Raw genomic sequence first — 8,063 nt, 5'->3', positions numbered from 1 at the left:
CCCAAATGTGTGCATCTTAATTAGACTAAAACGATGATAGCTAGCTCAATGAGTCTGATCGAGATTGTGCAAAAGCTGAAAGACCGTCACCAACCATCAAATGTAGAGATAATTGTCACCCACGGACACATCACTTCTTCGAATATTGGTAAAAAGATATACATGCATGGTGCACCACAAACTGCGGGAAAAATATTTGATGGGGGCAATGGGGGCATTGGAGATAAATCATGTCTTGACATGTGTCTTTGTTATAAATTGATTCCATCAAATTTTGTTTCCAAATATATAAAAGAAGTGTATATTTGGTGAAAATATTGGTTATCTTAATTGGTGATATTTTATCCTTTATATTTTTGGTAGCATAATTTGTTAAAATAATTAATTGGAAAAACACATGTCAAGACATGATTTGTCTCCCATCCCCATCATAAAACGCCCACATCAAAAATTTACTCCAAACTGCGAGGTATGATGTTGAACTGGGATGGACAACATTTCAGAACCATTTTTGTCCTTCTGAACGAATGTATGTACCTTGTAATCTATGGTCGTCCCATCCGACCCCATTCGTCAAGAATTCTATACAGGTCGTGTCTCTGGTTGCACGTGGGACGGTGGGAGCTAGCAAGTAGAAATATCTGACTAGTTAGCGTAATATCTTGTCGTGCTATGTATCTTCTTCACAAGTCACAAGGGTTATGGATGAGGAACACATGAACTATATATACCAATGGATGAAAGCAAGCATAAGTTTAGCAACATAGACTTTTCAACAGAATATACATTAATTCATCACGACATTCCGAGATGTTTCTTTTAGATATCCATAGAACATAGAAGTCAAAAGGTTTGGACGAGGAGACGGCAATCGCTATAGACCATATAGATAAAAGATTGATGTGTTCATAATAATAAGGGATTGCCATTTGTACACGCAGGAAAACCACATTATACATACAGCATTTGATGTATCCATCTTAATTGCTGGACATTATTACCATCAACAAGTTGGTATCAAACACCCTTGCATTGCTAGCTCATTCAGCCTTCTATCTTGTCCGGCTATAAAATCGACGGCGACTGGATCTGGATGAATAATTCAAAGACGGTCTTGTAAACTAGTCTTCAAAAAGTTCTCATTTCAAACATTTATTAAGTTTATCAAGAAAAATTTTGGTCAATACGAATAAAATAAGTTGTTCTAATCCAATCAAAGTTCTCTTTTGGGAAACCCTATTTAAGAATAGAAGCTAGATTCTGTCTGGATTTGGTAAATTTGGTTTGGTTATGGAAAAAGGTTAAAAAGAAGGTTTAATATTTACTCAAGAAAGCCAAGACTTTATGGTGAATGAAACCGATTGTCAAAGAAAAAGTAACCTCCGTCAATTTTCATTGTAGAAACAAAACATAGAAGCTAAGGGATACATAACATATACTTTAGTTTGCACAAAAGCTTCAAATACATATCCGATTAACCACTTAATTACTCAGTTCAGTCGAAGCGGCAAGCGACACACCAAAACCTGGGGAAGATAGAGTGAAAAGTTTCATTTGGCTAACGCATCATCATTTGCCTAATTCACGCAAAGTCGCAACGCATGTGCTGGGGCAGCAAGCAAAATGAATACTTTCTAGTTTTTACCGATGACCTATCTTTACTTGCCTTTCCCGTTTAAAGTTCTTTGGTTTCAGATATTAATTGCTCCACAACTAAATGAGCCAAATAGGCTAAAATGTTTACAGAGATAAATTAGGTACGTAGTGGCGACCATGATACATGATGATAGTATATTGCAAATTCCCGTTCACATTCTTCATCACTAAATTCACGATCGAAAACCCAACAAACAAGCAAGGTCAGTAAATCAGCCCTACATTCTTTAACCAAATGTCAGTCATACGTACGTACTGATCATCACTATTAACTCATAAATATATGACTAAGTAGGGAAAACTATAGTACTTTTAATGAAAATTAATACTTATGATTATTTCTTTCCTCTTTTTGGTATATATTCTAATTCCGGCAGGAGGAGTGGATTTCATGATGATTATGATCAAGTAGTAATATATATATATATAACTAGCTTAATCTTTGTTATGTAAGTATATTTATGATCAGTAATTCCATAAACTTTCACCGTCTGAGTTCTCCGGTGAGTCGTGAGATGGCGGCGAGATTATCCTCGGTGGACTTACAAGCATTCCTTCAGCCATATTCAGTAGTAGTTTCGGCATATTGAAAATCTCTTCTTCGTCTATCATGAATTCATTATCATTTCTATCATCTCCATCATTTAACGTATTAACAGATGAGCCAGCGCCATCATCATTCTTTACCTCATCATTTAAGCCGCCTTTGTTGATATCGTCTTGACTAGTAGTACTCTGTGATGTTGGCATCTTCTCATGGCCGCTCAAGGCCGCTGAAGAAGAAGAAGCAGCTGAAGCAGCAGCAGTAGCGGCTGCACGTATATCGTTGGGCGAAGACGAAGCTGGTTTTGGATAAGATGATACAGAATCAGGGAAGTTTAAAACAGCATCATTTATACCTTTTAGAGCTAATGCAGCCACATCGTATGCAATAGCCGCCATCTCCGGTGTTTGAAATGTACCAAGCCAAATCCGTGTAGTCTTGCGTGGTTCACGTATCTCCGATACCCATTTTCCACTCCGACATCGTATTCCACGGTAAACCGGATGTTTTCCAGTGGTTATTATCGGTTTATGACGATGAGTAGTAGTTAATCCACCAACACCACCAGAACCAGCAAAAGCAGCACCACCACCACTTGAAGAAGGAGAGGAAGAAGAAGATGAAGGAGAGGTGGCGGTGGTGATATTGGCAGTTATTGGTAGTTGGTGTTGGTTGGGTAGTTGATGAGATAATTCAGAGGCTAAAGAAAGGGGGTCTGGTGGTACTAGTACAATATTAACAGGTGGTTGCTGTGGTGTTGGGTCACCCTGTTGGACATTAGCAGCAACTGGGTCTTTCTTTTTCATTTCATCTATGAATGATTTCTAGAGAGAGAGAGAATGAATTCTGGAGAGAGAGGAGGTAGTGATTGATTGTAGGAGGAGGAGAGAGACGTTGGTATTTAAGGGGGATTTGAAAGAAGATGGTGAAAATAAAAACGAGGAGAGTTTGCGGATTTAAAAAGAGAAATCAGGTGGTGGTAGGGTTAAAAGTAAGCAAGAAAGCGAGAAGCAGCACAGACACACACGTACGAAGCGCACACACAGATAAAACGCGGATTTGCCATGCATATAAGCTAGCAATTAGCTGTTGCCTGTAACAGCAGATGATGAACGAGCATCCATTTGACGAGTGATGAGTTCTTTTGCTTACTTAATATTGAAAAAAATATATTGTCATAGGATTAATTAACCACATGTAGATACATACAGTATGCAGTCGGCCTGGAATAGGAAATGTTACAAAGTGAAAACCTCGAACAGTCTAGGCTATAAAAGCTATTATTTGTTACTGTTCTGTTTTTTTTTTTCTTTTTTTTTTTCTTTTGAATGGATCTTTTGGTTTGCCTCGATTGTTCCATGGTGTTCAAACAGGATGATACCAAAACAGGGCAGTCAATAGAATCATTTTAGCTTAATTCGTTGGAACGTCAGCCGGAAGTTTGATTCATGCAAGTGATAGGTAAGAAGATATACATATACATCTCCATTAACTAGCCAGAAACCATGAAACTGCCACCAATTTTATTTTTATTTCGTGATTCAAATCAATAGTTCATACCACGTCATGAAAATTTCGTTGATTTTTTTTTTTCCAAAGGATTTTTTTTTTTGGTTGAAATTGACGCTGAGGACAAAATAACTCTCGCTTTTAATGTGTTAAGCTCATGTTTTATATGTTCTTTGGAGTAAGTTGTACATATAATTGGTAAGAATAAAGTGTTGATAGATATCAGATATTGGTTTAAACATGTTGGTCGAGAATTATTCCAATTCCAAATACCGAACCCTATTTGAATTGATAGGTAACCAGCCTCTCAATTCCCGACCATTCTTTTAACGAATCAGTAGATCACATTATTTGACAATATATACATATACTACCACCAAGATTAATCAACTTTTCAAGAACTGACCCATTCAAGAAATGTACATGAATCAGAAGTAGGTATATGTAATGTAATCCAAACAATAATGATAACCACATACACATTAGTTATTAGGGGTTTACTTTTAGCCGAAAAGGGTAATGGTTTCATTCAAAGGCCGTTGAATATAGATTAGTATTTGAAAATTATATATTCATATCATATGGACAAAATCTAGCCAACAAGGTGGGTATCGAATTTATATTCAAATTCTGTGGTGTTGGTGATGAAAAGAAGTCAAGTTTGTTCACAAAAGAGTTTGTCATTTTCATGAAAAATAATCTTAGATTTGTAGGCACAATATTGTTTAATGTCCTGCAGACAATGTCTTTTAATTATGGCCCCATTTTTGATCCTTGGAATTCCTCTATATGTATGGCAAATCTACAGTAGTTAGATGGTATGTCTAGCCATGTGTCGAAATTTCTAGGCTTTGGTGTAGTTGGGAGAAATCTCATAACCACATCCTTAATAAAATCTATAAAACAATCTAAATAATCTCCATAAAAATTACAGGAACATTTATTAAGATCTTCAAATTAGATATAAAGTGACGAAGAAATCCTAACTTGCTCTCAAAATAATCTTTTTCTCTCCTAAATATTTTTTCTAAGCTCTCAAAAAGATCCCCTCTCTAATACAAGGTCGCTCGGTCCCTTATATAGGGTTTACACAGTGGATGCCAACTAATAAAGCCCTTATTTTCAGATATGGCGTGCGTCATTAACGCACGCTTACATTGACTCTTCTCACACATACTCTTAACACCGCATAGCTCTTCACACTTTATTCGTGATTAAGCTGACGTCATTCGATGCTTCATTATGGATAAGCTATACGCGATTGTCTTTGTTCTGTTTTTATGATTATTATTTTGCATACTTAATTGGTGCGCGGTGTTTTGTATCTGCATTTGGCAAAATTATGATGTATTAGGTTTTCATTCATGGTCTGTTTACAGAATAGTTGGTGTTTAGTCCGTGTTTATTCATTGGTAATTGTCGGTTTTTAGAGATGCGAAAAACATTTTTGTTACCAGGTACAATCCATGTTCACTGTATGAACGAATTGGAAAGATGGACATAAACCTAGTCGCATGTAGAGAGTGATGGGAGAGTCATGGGACCTTGTGGTCTTCCAGCTTTTTTGAAATTAAAGATTAGTACTATTATTTATGGCACAAACTTAAGCTAGTACGGATGAGAAATTGAGAATAGACCCTTCACTTAAGAAATGAAACTATTCCTCCGGTCGGTTACATTATCTTGTTCTATATACACAAAATTGGTTAAAAAGACCAAAATCAACAATTCCTGGGTGAAAAAGATATTTAGATTTTGATACTGTTTAAATGGATAAAAATGTAAAAATAGTCAGGATGTAAACAATTTCATCATACCCATTTTCAAATATTTTTCCTTATTTTTAATTTATATCAGGATGCATCCGTTTTTATTCTTGTTATTTTTTAAATTTAAGTCAGGATGAATCCAGTTTCATCCTTACAATTTTTTTTGGTGTCCATTTCACCCGTACTAATTTTTACTCGTCCATTTGAACCATGTTTTAATAATATTTGGAGAAATAATCCATTTTTCGTTCTATATAAAGTTGATAACTCCTCATAGAATAGGGTAACTCATTCTCGATTACAAGCATCTACATTGCAACTGTTACTTGTGTTTTAGTTGGCAGTTAATGATTTTATGAAATTATCAAGCCAAAAGAGACTAACATAAAATCACCAAAAGTTTAGAGCAAAGACAATCCTACGTACAAGTGCAATAAATAGAAAATACATTTATTAGAGACCATTAATTTATGCTAACAATTTGGTCATGCAACAATTTTAAGGTCAAGGTAAATTTTGGATCACTAAATTTTTCAAGTCATATACCGAGTTTGGGCCATAAGATAAATTGTGGCATTGATAAATATCGGTCACCGAGTAAAAGTTGAGTTATGGGCAGTTTTTGGGTCACTTGCATTGCAAAAATTTAGTCGTGCAGAATATTATCATGTTTCGGGTAAGAGCAATGTTGTACCGCACCATTTTGCGGGTAGCTATTCCGCTCAAGCGACTTCTTTACCGTTAGATCACGTTAAAATCCATATCTAACAGCCTTGAACCCTTTAAGATAAATGGTGGGTCCTTTCCTGAAAGTGGTGGGTCCTTTCCTGAATGTGAATCTAACCGTTGATTTGATCATCTAACGGTAAAGAAGCCCGCTTGAGCGAGATAGCTTCCCGCAAAACGGTACGGGATAGCATTTGTCTTCGGGTAATAGGCAGGTTTTGGATTACAATATAAAATTTTATATTAATTCAACTTTTGGGGATGTTTTCTTAGCTTGTGCTCTTCTCCAACGTATTTTCTTATCCAGTAGTAGAGGTGTAAATTGGGCTATGCCGGCACGAGCACAGCCCAGCACAACACGTTAAAATTTGAGCAAAGCCCAGCCCAGCACGTGGCTTAACCTAGCACGACACATCACGTTAGCTAAATGGGACGTGCTGGGTTTGACTAATTAGCACAGTACCCCAGCACAACACGTGGTACGGATTAGCACATGGCACGATACAACACAACACGTTAAGAAAGCACGTCATAATATGTATAAAATACTATAAAACATGGCGCAATACATCACATTTTGTGTCTATTTCTCAGAAAAACCTTTATTCTAGCCAATTATTAACATTTTACTACCGTTATGTTAGACTTATTTTCATAACAACACATATAATACCTAAAATATTTGGAAATTATATTTCAATATCGTTGTTATAATATCGTTACCTATATTTGAATGGAACATTAATTGACATGGCAATGATCCAATTTTATATTTGATGGGCTATTTCTTTTTATTGAATAAACTTTTTAATTTTATTTGAAACACTTTCAAATGGTATGTTGTCTATTTAAATTCTCGTGATAATGTCCGACTTAATATATACATTAAGTGATTTCATATTGTTTATAGCACGTGTGCCTGTACAACGCGGCACAACACGTTTATTCGTGTGTTGTGCCCGTGGACTGTGTTGTGCGTAGCTTTTGACTAGTAAAGCACAGCACGATACAATACGTTTAAAACGTTGGCGCAGCACAACATGATACATGACACGTAAAGCATGCGACTTCGTGTGCCGGACTGTACTGGGCCGTCATGTTTTACACCTCTGGTTATAAAAGATGACTGCTGGAGCAATACCTGACGACGGAAAATCCGGAGAAAGCTAATCAAAGCAAATTATTAGAGTATCCTATTTTTCGCGATGGAAAATAGATTAGCAACAACATATATGTCCATTACAATCTGATTCCTATTTATACCAATGTTTTAATTTATGCCACACAATTCCAGTTCTACTTTAAATTTCACGCAATTGAGGTTGAAGTTGATCCAATTGATTTTATGGAGTTTAAATATGATTACGGACCTCATTTCTTTGATTATTTAATCAATTTCGGAAAAAGATGATCGATTGTGATCCAATTGGACAAAATTGAGAAAAAAAAATATGAATATGCCATTATGCCACGATTTTGGGGGGTTTTGAAGTTGAAATAATTGGCAGCCAATTCGAGTTTTGATGGAATTGATTTTTCCCAAAAATGGTTGGGATATATATTTAATTATCAAATCAATTTTGGAAATTAACCATTAATTTCACTTTGAATTGGTCGTTTTTTTCTTCCAAAAATGCATAACGTGACTGACAAAATATATTTTTTGATCCCATAACTAGTAGGGTTGTCAATAGGTACCCGATTACCCGTATGCGAATCAAATCCGAGTAAATCACGTTCGGTCTCGGGTCCTAAAATTGGACCCATTAGCAATATCATTACCCAGCCGTATAGCCGTTAGAGATCGATAAGATTTCGTGTCGTAACGGGTATTACCCACAAGGTATCCTTGAATATCG

The 8,063-nt window shown here is 36.0% G+C and overlaps 1 protein-coding gene across 1 annotated transcript; it reads right to left on the bottom strand.

Annotated features, from left to right (window-relative positions):
• Positions 1-1,672: 1,672 nt before the first annotated feature.
• LOC113302296 (ethylene-responsive transcription factor ERF027-like) lies at positions 1,673-3,126 on the bottom strand. Its single transcript, XM_026551202.1, has one exon. The coding sequence runs from the start codon at positions 3,004-3,006 to the stop codon at positions 2,122-2,124; it is 885 nt and encodes a 294-aa protein (XP_026406987.1). The 5' UTR covers positions 3,007-3,126; the 3' UTR covers positions 1,673-2,121.
• Positions 3,127-8,063: the final 4,937 nt, after the last annotated feature.

This window comes from Papaver somniferum, chromosome 8 (assembly GCF_003573695.1).
Source record: "Papaver somniferum cultivar HN1 chromosome 8, ASM357369v1, whole genome shotgun sequence".
Lineage (NCBI taxonomy): Eukaryota > Viridiplantae > Streptophyta > Magnoliopsida > Ranunculales > Papaveraceae > Papaver > Papaver somniferum.
This window is presented reverse-complemented; position numbering and strand designations above follow the sequence as displayed.